The 22792-nt window shown below is 42.3% G+C and overlaps 2 protein-coding genes across 5 annotated transcripts in view; one reads left to right on the top strand and one right to left on the bottom strand.

The window, feature by feature from the left end:
* The window catches only part of ankrd22 (ankyrin repeat domain 22), a 7082-nt gene extending 5698 nt beyond the window's left edge, over positions 1 to 1384 (top strand). For 2 of the 3 annotated variants that reach the window (XM_014158284.3, XM_014158285.3), the window contains 4 exons: positions 208 to 315; positions 481 to 558; positions 656 to 754; positions 910 to 1384. In XM_014158284.3, coding sequence (XP_014013759.1) covers positions 208 to 315; positions 481 to 558; positions 656 to 754; positions 910 to 987 — 363 coding nt within the window. In that variant the 3' untranslated portion in view covers positions 988 to 1384. Of the gene's footprint in view, positions 1 to 207; positions 316 to 480; positions 559 to 655; positions 759 to 909 lie in introns of all 3 variants that reach the window. The other variant, XM_045702418.2, reaches the window with a different exon arrangement.
* Positions 1368 to 22792, bottom strand: LOC106578958 (lysosomal acid lipase/cholesteryl ester hydrolase). 2 transcript variants are annotated; one of them, XM_014158282.3, is made up of 10 exons: positions 22655 to 22792; positions 21334 to 21451; positions 14736 to 14847; positions 12046 to 12244; positions 11204 to 11313; positions 10918 to 11054; positions 10593 to 10739; positions 10355 to 10426; positions 2755 to 2823; positions 1368 to 2546 (listed from the first exon to the last, which is right to left on the bottom strand). In XM_014158282.3, the coding sequence occupies exons 1-10, from the start codon at positions 22780 to 22782 to the stop codon at positions 2307 to 2309; spliced, it is 1332 nt and encodes a 443-aa protein (XP_014013757.3). In that variant the 5' UTR covers positions 22783 to 22792; the 3' UTR covers positions 1368 to 2306. The 2 variants fall into 2 exon arrangements, with proteins under 2 accessions (XP_014013757.3, XP_014013758.3); XM_014158283.3 differs by lacking the exon at positions 22655 to 22792 and adding an exon at positions 22309 to 22500.

The raw sequence follows: 22792 nt of genomic DNA, 5'->3' as shown, positions 1-22792 counted from the left end.
AAAAGGATACTATCAGACCAAGTGTGACCTTTACTTCACTGTTTGTAGGAATCTACAATGGAAATGAGAATGTTCCTCAACTAGGTGATGCAATTATATAAACAATACAGAAATATGTTAGTGTTATCAATGAGGAGCCTGCCAAAACTGGGCGTCTTGTGAAATGTGTGGCACTGATCCATGCTCTCTCTCCCTGTCTGCCTGTAGAAACAGAGGACATGTTTGCACTATGCTGCAAAGAGGACCTTCTCCTTCTTGGATTACCTGATGATCGCTATCCTCATGCCAATTCTGTTGATTGGATACCTCATTCTGGTAGGATATACTTTGAAACGCTGACCTTAGAATACAGTGGGGCAAAGTCTTAAGTCTCTCCTCATCAGTCAAGGCTCCCAGACCAGCCACACCAACTACACTGTAAGAGCAATAGGAAAGTGTTGTTGTTGGTGACTGTGGTATAAACCTTCCTCCTTTCAACAGGAAGACAAGCAAAGGAAGAATGTGAAACTAATGAATCTGGTTTTGAGCACTAAAGTGGAGGTTGACGCTGTGGACTATGTGAGTACTGAGATGAAGTATATAGTTGTAATATTAGAATGAGCTACTGATCATTCTGTGTGACTTATTTGACCTTTGTGTTCACTGTGTATTTCAGCAGGGAAACACGGGTCTTCACTATGTCTGTCAGAGGAAGAGTCACAGACTCGTTCCACTGTTACTGGAGAAAAAGGCAGACATTTCTATTAAAAACAAAGTAGGTATGAGGTCACTTTTGCAAAGTGCATTATGGTAAGCTTATTAATCTCTTCTCTAACCTGCTCGACGCCTCTGACAAAGCATAAGAGGACATTTTATGTTACTATTTCATTAAGCTTTGGCGGTAATATAATGTATTATCCTGTCCTTTAGGAGGATGAGACTCCACTGGATATAGCAAGGAGACTGCAGTTCAAGAAGATTGTTACAATGCTGAAAAAGCCTGACTGAAGGGAGGGTTGCAGACGATGGGGAATTTTTCACCATGGCAACATCACCTTCTCGTCAGGCGTCTTTTGTCTGACGGAGGAAGGATCTCTATTCATATGTATACAATCTATGTCTAGCAACCATTCGTTAAAGTTCATACCAATATCAATGGCCAAGAAATTGTTTTTAGTCTAATGGTTGAACCTCCTTGAAATATGACATTAATTTATACTATGCGTCTCAAAATATTTAGCAAAATGAATGTAAATTAGAAACGGATGAGTTCCTGGTTTTCATATTGTACATAGGAGTAAGTGAATTTAAACATTGTTACAGATTAAAGCATTCTATGAGTAGATACTCAGTTTCTTAAGCACTTTTCAATAAATGTTCTCAATAAATTGAATTGTACAACAGATTGAATGAATTTTTATTGAGTAGTTGGATACATTAAAAAGCAGCATACATAAGTGTTCTAACACAACGGAAGTAGAAAATGAATGAACAAACACATCAGTCATTCTTTGGTCGGCTCCCTTCCTTACCTAAGATCCAATAAAAATACTTCATCTCTGTAACAAAATGACAAGTGTCAGTAGGGACAGGTAAACACAAATTGAATGTGTTTGATTAAAAAAGGCACAGCAACATTAACCAACACAACACCGCAATAAAGTCCTGGTGATGACAGTTTGAAAAGTGCAAGTTCTGTAGAGAGAGGTACTGTATGTTGAACTGGACCCCGGACCTTTCTCATGATAATGTACCAATGACTTAAGCTACATTCATAACCTGCAGGTAGCCTAGTGGTTAGAGAGTTGGGCCAGTCACGGAAAGGTTGCTGGATCGAATCCCCAAGCTGACAAGGTAAACATCTGTCGTTCTGCCCCTGAACAAGGCAGTTAGCCTACTGGGGAACAGTGGGTTATCATTGTAAATAAGAATTAGTTCTTAACTGACTTACCTAGTTAAAGGTTACATTATTTTGTTTTACGGACATTAAAATCCATTCAAGTGTTCTGAAAGAGAGGACTGTGGTAGTAAAATCACAAAATAGAGGATTCCTCACAACACTGAATCCTAAACTCACAGCTTGTTTTCCTCACCATCCCAATTTAGAGGTAAATGATTATTGCTCCTTGAGAGCATGGCTTACTCACACACGCGAATACTCGCTTTTACACATGCTTATAGTCAAACACACAAACGTGTACACACTCGCACCCAGGCGCTGTGACATGTCTCCCAATATGTTTCAGATACAGTATTAAAGTCTCTTCAGCTAGTGTGCTGAGAGCTGAGGCTAAAACGGGCCATATTTCTCCCTGTCAATCCACTGTTCACACCAAGTCCTGCTGACTCATCAGTTTGATTATCTCACTGTACATCTCCTGGGGGGCGTCCAGACCCCAGATGAAGTCCAGATGTTCCCAGTGCTCAATGTGGCGGTGGTACACCAGGTTGGGGACCTGGTTGAGCAGCACGGCAACGTCCTTAGGGTCAGCCAGGGTGTCGTGACCTCCGGACCACAAGGCTGTAGGCACCTTCATGTCCTGGATGTTGTACAGCGGGGGGGTCGACTGGAGGTGGGGGGGGGGGGGGGGGGGAGAATGGACTAGATGTCAGCTAAAGGCATTGATTGACCATAAGGGCACAGTGGATACGGAGCAGTAAAGAGAAGGTACTTTCAGAAAGAGGTGGGAGCTTCTGAGAGCTTTGGAAAACAACTTCAGTGTGAAGTGGTGTGTGTGTATTGTGGTAGACTAAGGAGCTCTGAGCTGGCCTTACCTGGTTATAATGAGCCATGTTCCCTGCTCTCCCGTAGTCATAAGCCATCAGCTTTCCACCATGCACTGCCTGTAAAAAGAATACACATCAAAAATATTTGGACTCTAGGTAGCTGAACACGTGGTGGTCCTGGATGTAAAGGTAGAATATCTTAACCCAGAAGTAAAATCTTACGGAATTTGGTCAGCTGCGTGATCAACTTCTGTGTTCATACATGTTAGAAATGGACAAAATCTCCACCTTCGCAAAAGACACAAGTGCAAAGCAGTTCAAGCACCACCTTCACCCAATCCTGATACGTCCAAATAACCAGTGACAAAAAAAAACTAAAATGTAACTAACGCTGCTGGTCATATCACGGATCCTATTCAGCCCCGGCAGATCCGTCGGTCTACAAGCAGAATCTGCCCATGGGAGAGTACCATGTGCACCATGTCCAACAATAGGTAACCTTCAGTAAGGTTAAAGTTGTCTTTGGTAAATCTGGGATTGACCTTTACTCAAGATCCATTCATTTCTACAACACTGAATCGTTGAGTGGGGGAAATGGGCGTGTTTAAGTCAATAAGTCTGTGCGCAGCAGGAATGTCTGTGCCGCTCCTTTTCACACAGCGGAATGTCGATGATAGTTGACTTGGGTGTGAAACTGTGTCATAAACAGGGTGAAGTAATAATTTATGACACAGAAACATTGAGGAATAATTTATCAACGTCTGAGATCATTTATTTATGTCCTGAGTGTCTGTTTTTGCTCAGTTGCTTGTGAAATCAGTGTCGGTTTGACATAAATAATAACTCCCCTGCATCAAAAAGTATCTGGGACATTAAATTTGCAAACATGAAAATAAAAGCGAAAATCTCCTCTGACATATCCCCCTTCATAATGTAACGGTTTCCATGAAAACCTCTGTTGCAAGCAATGAACAGACGAGCCATGCATCCTGAATGGGTGAGGACTAGGGTTGTGAAGGGAAGGTACAGTGCCTTCGGAAAGTATTCGGACCCCTTCCCTTTTACCACATTTTGTTATGTTACAGCCTTATTCTAAAATGTATTAAATGATTTTTTCCCTCATCAATGTACACACAATACCCCATCATGACAAAGCGAAAACATGTTTTTAGAAATGTTTGCAAATAAAAAATAAAAAATAGAAATACCTTATTTACGTAAGTATTCAGACCCTTTGCTATAAGGCTCGAAATTGAGTTCAGGTGCATCCTGTTTTCATTGATCATCCTTGAGATGTTTCTACAAGTTGATTGGAGTCCACCTGTGATAAATTCAATTGACTGGACATGATTTCGAAAGGCACACCTGGGCTTCCGAGTGGCGCAGCGGTCTAAGGCACCGCATCTCAGTGCAAAGGCGTGATTCCAGGCTGTATCACAACTGGCCATGATTGGGAGTACCATAGGGCGGCGCACAATTGGCCCAGCGTCGTCTCGGTTTGGGTTTGGCCGGGGTAGGCCGTCATTGTAAATAAGAATTTGTTCTCAACTGACTTGCCTAGTTAAATAAAGGTTAAATAAAATAAATAAAAAGTCTACATAAGGTCCCACAGTTGACAGTGCATGTCAGAGCAAAAACCAAGCCATGAGGTTGAAGGAATTGTCCATAGAACTCCGAGACAGGATTGTGTCGAGGCACAGATCTTGGGAAGGGTACCAAAACATTTCTGCAGCATTGAAGGTCCCCAAGAACACAGTGGGCTCCATCATTCTTAAATGGAAGAAGTTTGGAACCACCAAGACTCTTTCTTTGTGTTAAATGAGGCCTCACCCCCAGGTTACATTAGTGACCATACCCCCCGTGCATCCGGCAAAGGCGGAGGTGTTGCTAACATTTACGATAGCAAATTTCAATTTACAAAAAAAAAAACAACAATGACGTTTTCGTCTTTTGAGCTTCTAGTCATGAAATCTATGCAGCCTACTCACTCACTTTTTATAGCTACTGTTTATAGGCCTCCTGGGCCATATGCAGTGTTCCTCACTGAGTTCCCTGAATTCCTATCGGATCTTGTAGTCATAGCAGATAATATTCTAATTTTTGGTGACTTTAACATTCACATGGAAAAGTCCACAGACCCACTCCAAAAGGCTTTCGGAGCCATCATCGACTCAGTGGGTTTTGTCCAACATGTCTCTGGACCTACTCACTGCCACAGTCATACTCTGGACCTAGTTTTGTCCCATGGAATAAATGTTGTGGATCTAAATGTTTTTCCTCATAATCCTGGACTATCGGACCACCATTTTATTACGTTTGCAATTGCAACAAATAATCTGCTCAGACCCCAACCAAGGAGCATTAAAAGTCGTGCTATAAATTCTCAGACAACCCAAAGATTCCTTGATGCCCTTCCAGACTGCCTCTGCCTACCCAAGGACGTCAGAGGACAAAAATCAGTTAACCACCTAACCGAGGAACTCAATTTAACCTTGCGCAATACCCTAGATGCAGTTGCACCCCTAAAAACTAAAAACATCTGTCATAAGAAACTAGCTCCCTGGTATACAGAAAATACACGAGCTCTGAAGCAAGCTTCCAGAAAATTGGAACGGAAATGGCGCCACACCAAACTGGAAGTCTTCCGACTAGCTTGGAAAGACAGTACCGTGCAGTATCGAAGAGCCCTTACTGCTGCTCGATCATCCTATTTTTCCAACTTAATTGAGGAAAATAAGAACAATCCGAAATTTCTTTTTGATACTGTCGCAAAGCTAACTAAAAAGCAGCCTTCGCAAATGGAGGATGGCTTTCACTTCAGCAGTAATAAATTTATGAACTTCTTTGAGGAAAAGATCATGATCATTAGAAAGCAAATTACAGACTCCTCTTTAAATCTGGGTATTCCTCCAAAGCTCCATTGTCCTGAGTCTGCACAACTCTGCCAGGACCTAGGATCAAGGGAGATACTAAAGTGTTTTAGTACTATATCTCTTGACGCAATGATGAAAATAATCATGGCCTCCAAACCCTCAAGCTGCATACTGGACCCTATTCCAACTAAACTACTGAAAGAGCTGCTTCCTGTGCTTGGCCCTCCTATGTTGAACATAATAAACGGCTCTCTATCCACCGGATGTGTACCAAGCTCACTAAAAGTGGCAGTAATAAAGCCTCTCTTGAAAAAGCCGAATCTTGATCCAGAAATTATAAAAAACTATCGGCCTATATCGAATCTTCCATTCCTCTCCAAAATTTTAGAAAAAGCTGTTGCACAGCAACTGACTGCCTTCCTGAAGACAAACAATGTATACGAAACGCTTCAGTCTGGTTTTAGACCCCATCATAGCACTGAGACTGCACTTGTGAAGGTGGTAAATGACCTTTTAATGACGTCAGACCGAGGCTCTGCATCTGTCCTCGTGCTCCTAGATCTTAGTGCCGCTTTTGATACCATCGATCACCACATTCTTTTGGAGAGATTGGAAACCCAAATTGGTCTACATGGACAAGTTCTGGCCTGGTTTAGATCTTATCTGTCGGAAAGATATCAGTTTGTCTCTGTGAATGGTTTGTCCTCTGACAAATCAATTGTAAATTTCGGTGTTCCTCAAGGTTCCGTTTTAGGACCACTATTGTTTTCACTATATATTTTACCTCTTGGGGATGTCATTCGAAAACATAATGTTAAATTTCACTGCTATGCAGACGACACACAGCTGTACATTTCAATGAAACATGGTGAAGCCCCAAAATTGCCCTCGCTAGAAGCCTGTGTTTCAGACATAAAGAAGTGGATGGCTGCAAACTTTCTACTTTTAAACTCGGACAAAACAGAGATGCTTGTTCTAGGTCCCAAGAAACAAAGAGATCTTCTGTTGAATCTGACAATTAATCTGGATGGTTGTACAGTCGTCTCAAATAAAACTGTGAAGGACCTCGGCGTTACTCTGGACCCTGATCTCTCTTTTGAAGAACATATCAAGACTGTTTCAAGGACAGCTTTTTTCCATCTACGTAACATTGCAAAAATCAGAAATTTTCTGTCCAAAAAGGACGCAGAAAAATTAATCCATGCTTTTGTTACTTCTAGGCTGGACTACTGCAATGCTCTACTTTCCGGCTACCCGGATAAAGCACTAAATAAACTTCAGTTAGTGCTAAATACGGCTGCTAGAATCCTGACTAGAACCAAAAAATTTGATCATATTACTCCAGTGTTAGCCTCCCTACACTGGCTTCCTGTTAAGGCAAGGGCTGATTTCAAGGTTTTACTGCTAACCTACAAAGCATTACATGGGCTTGCTCCTACCTATCTTTCCGATTTGGTCCTGCCGTACATACCTACACGTACGCTACGGTCACAAGACGCAGGCCTCCTAATTGTCCCTAGAATTTCTAAGCAAACGGCTGGAGGTAGGGCTTTCTCCTATAGAGCTCCATTTTTATGGAATGGTCTGCCTACCAATGTGAGAGACGCAGACTCAGTCTCAACCTTTAAGTCTTTACTGAAGACTTATCTCTTCAGTAGGTCCTATGATTAAGTATAGTCTGGCCCAGGAGTGTGAGGGTGAACGGAAAGGCTGGAGCAACGAACCGCCCTTGCTGTCTCTGCCTTGCCGGTTCCCCTCTTTCCACTGGGATTCTCTGCCTCTAACCCTTTTACAGAGGCTGAGTCACTGGCCTACTGGTGTTCTTCCATGCCGTCCATGGGAGGGGTGCGTCACTTGAGTGGGTTGAGTCACTGACGTGGTCTTCCTGTCTGGGTTGGCGCCCCCCCCCCCCTTGGGTTGTGCCATGGCGGAGATTGTTGTGGGCTATACTCGGCCTTGTCTTAGGACGGTAAGTTGGTGGTTGGAGACATCCCTCTAGTGGTGTGGGGGCTGTGCTTTGGCAAAGTGGGTGGGGTTATATCCTGCCTGTTTGGCCCTGTCCGGGGTATTATCGGATGGGGCCACAGTGTCTTCTGATCCCTCCTGTCTCAGCCTCCAGTATTTATGCTGCAGTAGTTTATGTGTCGGGGGGCTAGGGTCAGTCTGTTACATCTGGAGTATTTCTCTTGTCTTATCCGGTGTCCTGTGTGTATTTAAATATGCTCTCTCTAATTCTCTCTTTCTCTCTCTCTGTCTTTCTCTCGGAGGACCTGAGCCCTAGGACCATGCCTCAGGACTACCTGGTATGATGACTCCCTGCTGTCCCCAGTCCACCTGGCCGTGCTGCTGCTCCAGTTTCAACTGTTCTGCCTGCGGCTATGGAACCCTGACCTGTTCACCGGACGTGCTTGTTGCACCCTCGACAACTACTATGATTATTATTATTTGACCATGCTGGTCATTTATGAACATTTTAACATTTTAACATTTTGACCATGTTCTGTTATAATATCCACCCTGCACAGCCAGAAGAGGACTGGCCACCCCTCATAGCCTGGTTCCTCTCTAGGTTTCTTCCTAGGTTTTTGTCCTTTCTAGGGAGTTTTTCCTAGGGAGTTTTTCCTAGCCACCGTGCTTCTTTCACATGCTTTGCTTGCTGTTTGGGGTTTTAGGCTGGGTTTCTGTACAGCACTTTGAGAATATCAGCTGATGTACGAAGGGCTATATAAAAATAAATTTGATTTTGATTTGATTTCTAGAGCTGGCTGCCTGGCCAAACTGAGCAACCAGGGGAAAGGGCCTTGGTCAGGGAGGTAACCAAGAACCCGATGGTCACTCTGACAGATCTCCAAAGTTCCTCTGTGGAGATGGGAGAACCTTCCAGAAGGACAACCATCTCTGCAGCACTCCACCAATCAGGCCTTTATGGTAGAGTGCCCAGATGGAAGCCACTCCTCAGTAAAAGGCACATGACAGGCTGCTTGAAGTTTGCCAAAAGGCACCTAAAGACTCTCAGATCATGAGAAACAAGATTCTCTGGTCTGATGAAACCAAGATTAAACTCTTTGGCCTGAATGCCAAGTGTCACGTCTGGAGGAAACCTGGCACCATCCCTACGGTGATACATGGTGGTGGCAGCATCATGCTGTGGGGATGTTTTTCAGCAGCAGGGACTGGGAGACTAGTCAGGATCGAGGGAAAGATGAACGGAGAAAAGTACAGAGATCCTTGATGAAAACCTGCTCTAGAGCGCTCAGGACGTCAGACTGGGGTGAAGGTTCACCTTCCAACAGTACAACAACACTAAGCACACAGCCAAGACCACGCAGGAGTGGCTTCGGGACAAGTCTCTGAATGTCCTTGAGTGGTCCAGCCAGAGCCTGGACTTGAACCCGATCAAACATCTCTGGAGAGACCTAAAAATAGCTGTCCAGCGACACTCCCCATTCAACCTGGCAGAGCTTGAGAGGATCTGCAGAGAATGGGAGAAACTCCCCAAATACAGGTGTGCCACGCTTGTAGCGTCATACCCAAGAAGACTCGAGGCTGTAATCGCTGCCAAAGGTGCTGAGTAAAGTATCTGAATACTTATGTAAATGTGATCCGTTTTTTTTTTTTTTTTTATGAATTAGCAACAACAACAACAAAAAATCCTGATCTTGCTTTGTCATCATGGGGTATTGTGTGTCGTTTGATGATGGAAAAAAACTGTTTAATACATTTTAGAATAAGTCTGTAACATAATGAAATGGGGAAAAAGTCAAGGGGTCTGAATACTTTCCCGAATGCACTGTATATAACTGGAAACAACCAGAATTTTTGTAACTTTCAAGGTATTTTTGGGTACTTCCGATTATCACATATGTCTGTAATCAGTTTGGCCATGATTTTAAAATGAAAAAGAATGACAAAGTGGAACATTTTTATATAATTGTATTTATTTTACTATGTCAATATGTCTGTTGTAAATGTTTTGGAGCCAAACTGTAGTTTGAATATTTGCATAGTTAATACAAAATAATGCTATTGTTGATTAGATGCTTTTTTAAATTATTTATGCTATTTTCTCTGGAACCATAGTATATCCAGTAGAAACTCATGGACAATATGGACACATATATAGGAAAATGAGTATATATGAAAATGAATACTATATATAAAATTTAAAAAATAAGTTATTCAAGTATAAATTACCAAAGATGCCATAGATTCAAGTAACTTTGGTAAATGACCTGTAGCCAAGCAACCCTAGTGATGACAGAGCGGAGGCTTGGGGGGTGGAGGGGAGAGGATGGGGGGAATAGAGGGATTGGTAAGGGAGGATATGAGATGTGTAAAAGGGAAAGGAACATCAAAGGCACCCAGACAGGGGGATCAGAGCAGGGTGTTGTGAGTAAAGTCTGCCCGGGAGACTCAGTCAGTCGGGGAGTACATCTGACTGCAGCTGCGAACTTAATCCAAAGCTGTGTCTGCTCTGATCCCTCTGCTCTTTGACTGGACGTCTTACTTCCACGGCTAGGGCTCAGGAAATGGAGGCTCGTACAGTATAGGAGCTATTAGAACTGCGTGGTTTCAGAAGAGCAAACTCATTCTCCATTCAGACTGTGCTGGCTGCACCCCAGCCTTTCTGCATATATAGGTTGCCATCTAGGGTAGGCCTACATGACAGTTTTAAACAAACAGGGGTTGGGGCGGGATGTATAGGTTTGAAGAAGTGAGGTGAATCATATTGGATCCAGTGTGTTTTGATAGGCTCTCATCAGGTATGTTCTTACCTGAGACCAGTGAATCATGTTCTGCACTGAGGTCCCTGCTGGGCAGTGGGAGGTGTACACAGGTGTGCGAGTCTGGACAAAAACAAATAAATATAGAAATCAACATCTTCCCCCATCTTCATTCATACCTATAGAATTGGCTTGAGGAAAGTAGATTTAAGGAAGTCTACAACAGTAGTACTGTACAATAATTTTTTTTAAAAGCGATAATGAAAATGTGAGAGCGGTGGAGACGCACCATGTTGAGGTTCAGCTCATCGAAGCCACAGAGGACGAAGAAGAGGTTTCCACACAGCTCACTAAGAGGTTTCTTACTGCAGACGTTGGTGGCGAACCACTTGATGAGAGCACTCTGAGGCATGAAGTCCTTCTTCCCAAACACATCCTAGCATACAGAAACCAAACAATGGATTAGTATTAGTCAGTATTGAAATAATCAAAGATTTTGACCGATTGTTTAAATAAAAAGAACTTCCGCCAAAGTTAGGTAAGCCACAGGTTAGACGTATGTATGAATAAATTGTGACATAATACAATGTAAGAAAAAGTAATTTTCTACTCACCCAAATGAGGAAATCAGGGAAGATGGAGAGCTTGCTCATGGGGCTGGCAGTGAAAGCCACAGTGGCCACTGGAGCCAGGCCGAAGAACATCTTGATTTTGCTTGCCAGCTCAGGCATGGAAGAGAATGCAACAAAAGCTATGGGGACAGAGACAAGCAGTCAGAAAAACATTTAATGGTTTAAAATGGTAAACCATAGTGTAGAATAGATACCAGTGCCAAACTACAGGTGAAAAATATTCTGCTTCATGTAATATGACACAAAACCAAAAATCAAGCCATCTCACCAATAGTGGTTCCCTGAGAGTGGCCGATATAGTAGATCTGCTCCTGGCCTGTGGTCTTCAGAATGTGGTTGACCACTGCTGGCAGGTCCTTCTTTGCCATCTCATCATAACTGAAGAATAAGAACAGAAGAAACTCAGTAAATGCCATAATAAGACTATTTAAATAGACATTTTATACAATATCATGTGTTTCTACTATAACCTCTTGTGATTCTGTTGGTGAGCACAGGGGATATACACTCATATGGTCAGTTTATTAGGTCTAGTACAGGGTCGGATCCAACTTTGCCTCCAGAACAGCCTGAATTGTTCTGGGCATGAAAACGTTGTTCAATTGGTATCAAGGGACCAAACGTGTGCCGGGAAAACATTCCCCATACCATTACACCACCAACACCAGCCTGTACTGTTGACACCAGGCAGGATGGGTCCATTGACTCATGCTGCTTTCGCCAAATCCTGACTCTTTCATGACGGAACAGGAACCGGGATTCGTCGGACCAGGCAATGTTTTTCCACTCCTCAATTGTCCAGTGTTGGTGATGGCTTGCCTGCTGGAGCCACTTCTTCTTGTTTTTAGCTGATAGGAGTGGAACCCGGTGTGGTCATCTGCTGCAATAGCCCATCTGTGACAAGGACAGACAAGTTGTGCGTTCCGAGATGCCGTTCTGCGCACCGCTGTTGTACTGCGCCACAGCCTCGTGACTCTCTGTAGGAGCTAACCATTTTTGTGTACCTAACTGGTACACTGGCCACTGAGTGTATATCCAGGCCGAGGTGCATAGCCATGACGTGAAGCGCAAGCAAGGATCAGTACAAGTGGAATGAATCTTTGAAGCTACCTGAACTGCCAGAACTCATTGTGGTCAGGGCTGAGTGTGAGGTGTCTCCTGGACCAGGTGTTTCCCCTGCTGTTGCCGATCCAGACGTCGTAGCCAGCGTCGGCTAGCAGGTAAGCCAGGCTGGTGTTGGGCAGGTTGGTCACCCAGTTACTCCCCGCGGCCAGGAGACCGTGCTGGAGGAACACTGCAGGCTTGGGATCTAGGAGGATGAGAAATTGACTTAATTGAGCATAATGCTATAGGGTGAATATTGTAGCAAAGTAAACATAGGCATAACATAGTGGTTATGTAATATCTATCCATTCGTCTCAAACATGGCTGAAGAATCCATTCACATTCTAACATGACCAAAAATACATAAACTGAAAGTGGATTTAACTATAACTGGTCGATTCATAATTCAAGTGTTGTGTTGACTGTCACCACCAGAGGGCGTGTCTGTCCAAGTTACAGTACATCCCAGCTGCAGGGCAGCCTTTCTCCTTGTGGCTCAGCACTCTCCCAGTGCATTTTTGGGAGCTTTAAAAATCCCAGATATCTGTCAGAAACAGGATCTGTGGCATAAACAGACCATTAGACGATAGGATTGGGTACTATCCCTCTATTGCACTGTCGGAGCATTTCACTGCACCTGCTAGAACACTTGCAAATCTGTGTACATTATCAATGAACATTGATATAGGGAATGGACCCCTAGCCTACCTTGTTGCCGAGACTGACTTTACTTGAATTTCCAGCATGCTGCTGGAGAGATTTTTAGATTTAACATAACTCCCGGGTGATCCCAAGAGACACACATAATGCTTTGTAGTGGGTGCTGATGGGAAGTCCTGACTGTTGTCTTACAGTGAAATGGGTGTGTGTGTTTATTAAGTATCTATGTTTTATTTTAGTATTAAAACACTGCCATTCACTGTTACAATAGCTAAGGGGTTAAAGGGACAAAGAGGGATTTTGTTTTAACAATAGTCTAATGTATAGTCAAAGACAAACACAGTGTTATCTGTTCAAATGTTCTACATTATGAATGATATGTCTCAACCACTTCGCCACAATGCAGCTGTGTGCAAAAATACCAAATCTACAGTATCTCTCCTAGATTGAACATCAAAGATTTCTAACATTAGCTCTTCTAACTAGCACGATTTTCAGAACAAAACCCCATCTGGGGGCTGAAATAATTCCAGCTCTGCTGTGTTCCTTTGGAGTGATCCAGACGCTCTCCCGTGTGTGCAGGGGAAATGGGACAACAGGAAATGAGATGCATCTCCAGCCTATCACAGAGCCCTGCTGCCTCCCTGACTGGATGTGCTGCTGCTGCCACATACTATAGAGCAGGGAGCGAGAGGCATCAAGAGATACAAACAACATGATGGCTCCTTACTTATTTAGAGGATATCAGAATATATTATTGAGATTTTTAACTCCCCAGACTAGCTCAACCCTGGCATATCATATGTATTGGGGGGTATCTTTCAAGTGGAACCCCTGGCTAGTTTATGAAGCATTTCTAATGACAAACCAATGTCAATATTAACACTAAACTGAATTTGCATTTTAAATCATTGGAGAGGGTCAACTGAAGTAGTTCATTTACTAATTCATGTTTTGGAAAGTAATCCAATGGAGTAAAAACAAGACCGGAGCCAAGGCCAGTGTTTCATACTCAAGGCACTTAAATTCACCTACAGAGAGATCTGTGTCGAGAACATGACTTCTTGCTCAGAATGATATGAGGCACTGTGTTCAGGAAAAAGCATAGTTTATAGCATCTGAATTTGTTTTGCACTCGAATGGTTTCCCCCAATGAGATTAGTGTGAGGTTTAGCAATCGCTTTGCTTATTAATGAAATATAGCGGCAACACAGGCAAGAGAAACTGAATACTGATTCGTAGGAACCGGAGAGCGAGTGTGGCTCTGTCTGACAGAAGCGGTGGATCACGGTATTTTTGCCTAAACTTGTAAGACAACAACTGCTCTCAAGAAGAAATCTAAAACTTTTAATACCATTATGCATTCCTAACACACTAAAGCATATCATTTCTTCCTTATTACTGTAACTGTTACTTTTCCCATCACATATTGAAAATACACTGTAAATACATTTGAACAAAAGCCTAATAAATGAGATGGTTGAAAATGATCCGAGCTACATTTGAAACAGCTCAAGCTAGGGACGGATTATGAGTAATACCAAACAAATAAAAACACCACAGAAATTCAATTCAATCATAGTCTGGGCTCAAAATGATTGAAGCATAGAGGTAAACTATTTGCAGCTAGCCAGCCTCACTGGATGCATGTGATATTATAGCTCGTGATGACAGGACAAGCCACCTTCTGACAACAAAAGGTCAGGCGTAGGCTGGGCGGTGCAATCGCATTATATAGAAATGGAGTCCTCCTCCGCTCTTGTCAGAGTGACTAATGCTGAAGACCACTTCAATTTTGGATCTTGACTCAGTACTAATGTTTGACAATGTGGGAAATATCAGCACTTCAGATGTTAGTCACGGTGTTTGTGTGTGTGTGTGTTGGTCTTTGATATGTGGATCTGATTACAGGGCTTGAGGCCATGGCTTTCCAAACTGCACGTCAATGCAGACCTCTACTCCGTGTTTAAAAGAGTTAAGGCCACTGACCATATGAATTAAACCCATGCTATGGCCATGAACCCTTTTATACATACCGTCACCTTTCTTCAGACCGTGTGGGATCCGGTTGACACTCAGGATGTAGCCGTCCTCTGTGACGACGTCGTGCTCCTCTGTCGGGTAGCCCCAATGCCTGATGATCTCACTCTGTGTGGGAGAGAGAGAAGACAAAAACAAACAGTCAAACATATTTGGAATTCTGACAGAAGGGGTTTCTATGGTAACACTTTATTTTACAGCCCTATTACCATACTTTACTCACTGTGAAATTACAGTAAAATTCAACCAGACAACATTATTTCCGCTGCCTCTACTAGTCATCATGTCACTAAAAAATTCCATTCTTCCCCTGTTGCATTCCCTCCCACACGCCCATTCCCAGATAATATATACGCTAATCTGGACCTTCAAAAGAAAGCATGTGAGCCTGTTGGTTCCGGCCAGGCCTGCCATGCAATCTAGCCATGCATAATTAATACCCACCACCATTTCCTGTCTCCCTCTATGCTGCAAGTTTACACATTCTACTGACTGTGGGACTGTGATAAACCTTCTGCTGGCTCAACACACACTGAGGAGGTATCAGAGGCCCAGGGGTGGAGGGGAGAATCGGTGTTCTGCTCTGTCTCATTTGGGTCTGGTTTTACATAGGGAAATGGGAGTATTGAAAATAATTTCCTGTCACGTGACCTGCATGTGGGGAGAAGAGCTATTGAGAGGGTATGTGCTTGCAGGCTTTCAATGGGAGAAAGAAACATTAGCATGTGAGAACCATTGCTACTGGGAATTGTATTAGGATTATATCACTGAGACTGTAGTTTCCAATGACAAATCCTGTATACTAACTAGACACTAGATTCAGGATCATGATATTGTGTTACTGTGCTAATCAAAGATTTAAGGATAACCATTGACATGCACCAGGCCCAAATCCACACGTTTATTTTACCATTGGCATATATGAATAAACATACATGATATATTTTCTGACAAATTGTGGTGAATACATTTGATTGATTGCCATGTCAAATATTTTAACTACTGTATGCCTGTATGTGCTCCTAGAGCACAAATGATACTGATATCACTAAGCACACAGAATCACCGTTTGTCCCTTAAAATCCATTCTTGAAAAGTGAATGAATGCCCATCAAAACTCTTTTAGCTTACAACAAACAACCCAAGATCAATTCAAGGGTTATTACACCTTAATAATAATAATTATTATTATTACTAATATTATTATTAAATGATAATTATTATTAGCATTATAATTATTATATAGAAACATTGGAGCAAGAGGATACAGACAAATATATTACACTGCACTTTACACGTTTTTATATAGCTTTTTCTGTTTTATTAGGACAGATCTTAGACTGAAGATTTTATGTATATCATATGGCTGTGATATTGTCCTATCTAAAGATACATCTATGCTGAAGTTCAACACATGACAGAGGGACTTCCCATGACATTTTGTCAGCCGGTAACTCCCATGCAAATAACTGCCGGTCTCACAGTAATTGGCCGTTAATTAATGTAAACACGTTCAGCATCTTCGGGCTATTATGAAACTTTAGTTGTGATACAAACCTTAGGCTAAATGTTTTCATTTGTAATACATTCCAAGGCTGCATGATGCCACATCATTGATGTGTCTCTAATGATGATTTGAAAGAAGAAAAAAAAAGATTGCATGAAAGGCATACGCTCTGCTCAGATGTTTTGCACAGGCTGCATGCACACATTCTCTCATTCACAATTTGTCAAGCACATTATAATAATCTCACCCATCAGACTATTCGCAATTTAATATAGTCTTTAAATAGAGCCTACTAATATATGTGTGGAATTACATTTGGTTTAGAATGCACCCCCCCATATCTGGACCCCTACAAATCAGCCGGGCTAGACAATCTGGACCCTCTCTTTCTAAAATGATCCGCCGAAATTGTTGCAACCCCTATTACTCTTTTATATCGTCTGAGATCCCCAAAGATTGGAAAGCTGCCGCGGTCATCCCCCTCTTCAAAGGGGGAGACACTCTAGACCCAAACTGCTACAGACCTATATCCATCCTACCCTGCCTTTCTAAGGTCTTCGAAAGCCAAGATAACAAACAGCTCACCGGCCATTTAGAATCCCACCGTACCTTCTCCGCTATGCAATCTGGTTTCCGAGCTGGTCATGGGTGCACCTCAGCCACGCTCAAGGTCCTAAACGATATCATAACCGTGATCGATAAGAGACAATACTGTGCAGCTGTATTCATCAACCTGGCCAAGGCTTTCAACTCTGTCAATCACCACATTCTTATCGGCAGACTCAACAGCCTTGGTTTCTCAAATGACTGCCTCGCCTGGTTCAACAACTACTTCTCAGACAGAGTTCAGTGTGTCAAATCGGAGGGCCTGTTGTCCGGACCGCTGGCAGTCTCTATGGGGGTGCCACAGGGTTCAATTCTCGGGCCGACTCTTTTCTCTGTATACATCAATGATGTCGCTCTTGCTGCTGGTGATTATCTGATCCACCTCTACGCAGACGACACCATTTTGTATACTTCTGGCCCTTTTTTGGACACTTAACTAACCTCCAGATGAGCTTCAATGCCATACAACTCTCCTTCCGTGGCCTCCAACTGCTCTTAAATGCAAGTAAAACTAAATGCACGCTCTTCAACCGATCGCTGCCCACACCTGCCCGCCCGTCCAGCATCACTACTCTGGACGGTTCTGACCTAAAATATGTGGACAACTACAAATACCTAGGTGTCTGGTTAGACTGTAAACTCTCCTTCCAGACTCACATTAAGCATCTCCAATCCAAAATTAAATCTAGAATTGGCTTCCTATTTCGCAACAAAGTATCCTTCACTCATGCTGCCAAACATACCCTCATAAAACTGACTATCCTACCGATCCTCGACTTCGGCGATGTCATTTACAAAATAGCCTCCAATACTCTACTCAGCAAATTGGATGCAGTCCATCACACTGCCATCCATTTTGTCACCAAAGCCCCATATACTACCCACCACTGCGACCTGTATGCTCTCATTGGCTGGCCCTCGCTTCATATTCGTCGCCAAACCCACTGGCTCCAGGTCATCTATAAGTCTTTGCTAGGTAAAGCCCCGCCTTATCTCAGCTCACTGATCACCATAGCAGCACCCATCCGTTGCACGCGCTCCAGCAGGTATATCTCACTGGTCACCCCCAAAGCCAATTCCTCCTTTGGCCGCCTTTCCTTCCAGTTCTCTGCTGCCAATGACTGGAACGAACTGCAAAAATCACTGAAGCTGTAGAGACTCATATCTCCCTCACTAACTTTAAGCACCAGCTGTCAGAGCAGCTCACAGATCACTGCACATAGCCCATCTGTAAATAGCCCATCCAACTATCTCAAACCCATACTGTTATTTATTTTGCTCCTTTGCACCTCAGTATCTCTACTTGCACACTCATCTTCTGCACATCTATCACTCCAGTGTTTAATTGCTATATTGTATTTATTTCGCCACTATGGCCTATTTATTGCCTTACCTCCCTTGTCCTACCTCATTTGCACACACTGTATTTAGACCTTTTCTATTGTATTAATGACTGCATGTTTGTTTATTCCATGTGTAACTCTGTGTTGTTGTTTGTGTCGCACTGCTTTGCTTTATCTTGGCCAGGTCGCAGTTGTAAATGAGAACTTGTTCTCAACTAGCCTACCTGGTTAAATAAAGGTGATATCAAAAAAATTCAAAACATGTAATCCGTAGCTTGCACTCAAAGAAGCGAATGGAGGAAGTGCTTCCAGCGGTTACATTTTAAATATGCCACACTCTAAAAAATGATGGGCTAAAAACAACCAAATTTGGGTTATTTGGTAACCTAGTGCCGGTTAAATAGTGGACAGAACACATGTTGGGTTATTTTGACCCAGCCAGTTGGGTTGCGTGAATAACCCAACATGTTGGGTGGTTGTGATTACCCAAACATGGGTTAATTTAACCATTAATTGGATATTTTTTTACTCTCATGCTTGGTTGACCTAGCAGCTGGGCCTTTTTTAATGAAATCCTTAAGTTGTTTTCAGGAGGAGTGTCTTATTAGGGGTGTGGCTTTAAGGCAGATCTTATTGGCCACCCGTGAGCATAAATGTCATTCCTGTTCATCATGTTAAATTAACATACTGCAAATGTTAATTTACTGCATTTTACACATTCTTCTATAACATGAAGAGTATTTCTTATAATAAGGTACAACACCTTATTGTACCCAACAATGGGATTCAAATAGTCTTTTAGGGAATTTACACTCTGCTGTAAGCCTCATTGAAGCTACAAAAATGTAAATGTTCAATATGTGATAACTATAGATGGGTTAGCTGACAATGTCATGAATACGATGTACGCGCTTCCATGGGGTGTGTTGTTGTGATTCTGGATGGCCAGATTGCTAGCAAGAATGACAAGAAACTGCCATTTCATCTTGTTATTGATACCATGTCTTGCTTTGAGGTGTTTTGACTGATTTCATGTCAATGCTAATATGGCTAAAATTCACTACCTAGCTAACCAACAACTGTAACAATGTATTTGAGAGACAAGTGCTCATTGTGCAAATTTATTTATGTTTTCAATAAACATTGGAGAGGAAATGTAGCTTACTTGTTGTCAACAATCTAAGCCAACCCTGTCTGTTTTGCCCCATAGTTGCGCAAGCGTCGGTTTCGTAGCTAAACAACCAACCCATCTACAAAACAGATGAACAGGAATGGCATTTACTCTCATGGGTGGCTAAAACAAACTATCTGAAAGCCACGCCCCTACTAAACTACACCTCTAGTCTTCTGATCCGCTGGGTCATAGATCAATAACCCAGCATCAATAACCCAGCATCAATAACCCAGCAGTTTTTAAAGAAAACAACCGAACTAAGTGACCAAAGGCCTGTAATCCAGCAGTATTTTAGTGCAGGTAGGCTACACCAGTTGTAAAGTGAATTTATGTGCCTAATTTTAAGAATTGAGCAATAAATAGGCTATAGCAGCAGTCAAAATTCTGTTTTCACACGCAATTGTGCAATGACTGAGCTTACAAGATCACGTTTCACTAGGCTCTGTAGGCTTTGGACTCTCCAACCCTGTTCTAGGGGTTCTAGGCCTATGGGTATCCCTTTAGTTGTGATACAAACCTTATCAAAACATATAGGCCAATGGGCTAGGCTACATGACGCATGCCACTATGATTTGAAAAAGTCGGGGGGGAAAAAGTTGCTGTTTCTTGCCTTAGACTGCACACACTGGGCATCATTCATGTGATAATATTCTCACCCCTCAGACTATTCTCAATTTAATCTTGTCTTTACATATTATAATATATTTGTGAAATTAGTTTTGAATGGGCCATTATCATGCATCTGTCGGAGCAGAAAAAATATATAAATAATAATTAAAAAGTCATCCATAGGTACTTGAATAGCGAAAGGAGGCCGCTTTTCCCGCGGTTCACTTACATGCCAGCCAGGTAGGCTACTCCGGTTGCAAAGCGAAGCAATGTGCTTAATATTAGGAAAGTTGCGGAATAAATATAGTAGGCCTAGCCTATAGAACGCTGATGGGATCCTCTTCTTTTTAATAGAAGCCATCAAAACTCTGTTGTTTTCTCAAGCAATTGCATATCCTATAGAAATGCAACATGGGCTTATACGAACACTTATTTCATTCCATGCATAAATCAGCTGTGAGAAGCTGGCTCTCACTCTGCAACACGTGAGCCTATTCTATTCAAACTCTGAATGCCAGGGCTCTCAAGAAGTGTTTGGTTCAATTTTCAATGGCATTTACGATTCCCACGGGGGGCCAGTACAAAAAACTTTTTTTTTTAAATGCATGAAATGAAATGTATGCATTCACTACTGTAAGTCGCTCTGGATAAGAGCGTCTGCTAAATGACTAAAATGTAAAATGTAAATGTCAGAGTGATTAGAGGGACATTATAAACTGGGTGGTTCGAGCCCTGAATGCCGATTGGCTGACAGCCATGGTATATCAGACCGTATACCACGGATATGACAAAACATTTATTTTCACTGCTCTAATTACGTTGGTAACCAGTTTATAATAGCAATAAGGCACCTCGGGGTGCCATATACCACAACCCCCTATGCCTTATTGCTTAAATAGAGCGCTGAGTACCAGGCCATTAGCGACTGGCCGTTAGCAAGTCTGGTAGGCTACTAAAGACCATCAGCGACATCAGAGTGCAGTTTTGGAGAAGCCTAGTTGCTCATTTGACTGCAGTCATGACTACTGATTGCGGGTAAAACAGTCACGGCAACAGCCCCATTATCACATGTTATGACATTCCTTGAAATAACTCATGAGATATATGGGGTACAAAGGGCAGAATGTGGGCTAACACAGTACTCCCCACATGAGGTAACCACCATGACTATTTGTTCGTGTGGCCCAGAAGATTGCCTAGTTCTATGAATTGTTAATGAGCTCTATGAACCATGCAGTCCAGTAGTGTATTTGAAGGCTGTCTGAAAAAAACTGTTTGGATAAATACAATTTGTCAGTATTTGGCCACTTTGTTTACGAGAACACAGCTTCTGTTATTGATTTGATCTAACTCACAATGTTCATGTTGACCTCTGGGTCCAGTCTTTTACTGTCTTTCAGCGAGGATCTCTGACACTGGACCGCTCCAGTGTTCAGGAATGCCACTAAAAGTAGAACCCACATCATCTTCACTCTGAAAAACATAATACATGTGTTATAAACCTCTCAAAAATGAAAAATACATTTTCTGACCACATTAGGTCAAGACCTATGCAGCAGCACACACCTGGAAATATTAATATGGTCAAAGGGCATTTAATACATTAACCGTATCATTGCAATCCTAATCTCTCGTCAAACATAATAATGCAAGATTTTAGTTCTGGTTAAGCGAGATTATTGCAATCCAAATGTTGCTGTCTCTACTTGCTACTCTTTGGATTTCACAGATGCTATTCAGCTGCCTTTTCTTCTCTTCGCCATGAGATATGGCTTGATAGTGTTTTTGCATTTGATACAAGTTCAAAGTTAGCCATATGTTTGTGTAATATCAAACGATTTTGGGATTGCGGCAAGAATTATCACTAAATAGATCAATGCTATAAATATTGCTGTTGAGTTGGTCCAGATTTTGACATTGAGCCATTTGGGGCGGCAGGTAGCCTAGTAACCGAAAGGTTGCAATATTGAATCCCGAGCTGACAAGGTAAAAATCTGTCGTTCTGTCCCTGAACAAGGCAGTTAACCCACTGTTCCTAGGCCGTCATTGTAAATAAGAATTTGTTCTTAACTGACTTGCCTAGTTAAATAAAGGTAAAATAATAAATAAAAATGATTGAGTCTCATAGGCGATTAGTTAGAATACAACAAACTTGATTATAAGGTTGCCTTTGCAGTCAATAGAGCAAAAAATGCACTTTAATGAGTTGTTGTGAAGAGCTTAAGATACGCTTGGGAATAGAGTAGATATAACACCAGGATTATCATGAGTAAGTGAAAGTTTAAATCTCTAGCCTTTACAAAGGAAAAGGTTAATTCGACCTAACCTACAGCATACGTTGAATAGGAGTAGGCAAGGCTTCCGTAGCCGGATCGCTCCGGTCAAACTCGCGTTTCTTCTCCATGATGAATGTATGGAGCTATCATGGAGCAGCGGAATGAAATTCAGGATGAGTAGTCAGACAAAGGCTTCATTCAGTAGGCCATTGTTGACATTCATTCCACACTGTGATCTGCACTCAGTCACTGACAACTTCTAAACTATTGCCACACAGGCCTATATATACACGTTGGGGATATATGGAAAACGCAAACATTTTTATCAGCTATCAAATAGCCTATATCCCCAAAAATCTAATTTACGATAGCTACAATGTGTCCATATCCAAAAACTTACCCGGACAACTTCTGTGTAGAATTAGAACACTGTATTATTCTTGGTTGGCCGACGAAAGAGGAATAAGTCACAAGAGCAGTAGCGTGATAAAACGTCAGAGGCACCAGTGGAATGTAATCATTACTCATGTTACGAAAC

This window comes from Salmo salar, chromosome 19 (genome assembly GCF_965601325.2).
Source record: "Salmo salar chromosome 19, fSalSal1, whole genome shotgun sequence".
NCBI classification, from domain to species: domain Eukaryota; kingdom Metazoa; phylum Chordata; class Actinopteri; order Salmoniformes; family Salmonidae; genus Salmo; species Salmo salar.
The sequence above is the reverse complement of the archived record's forward strand: the minus strand, read 5'-3'. Positions and strand labels throughout refer to the sequence as shown.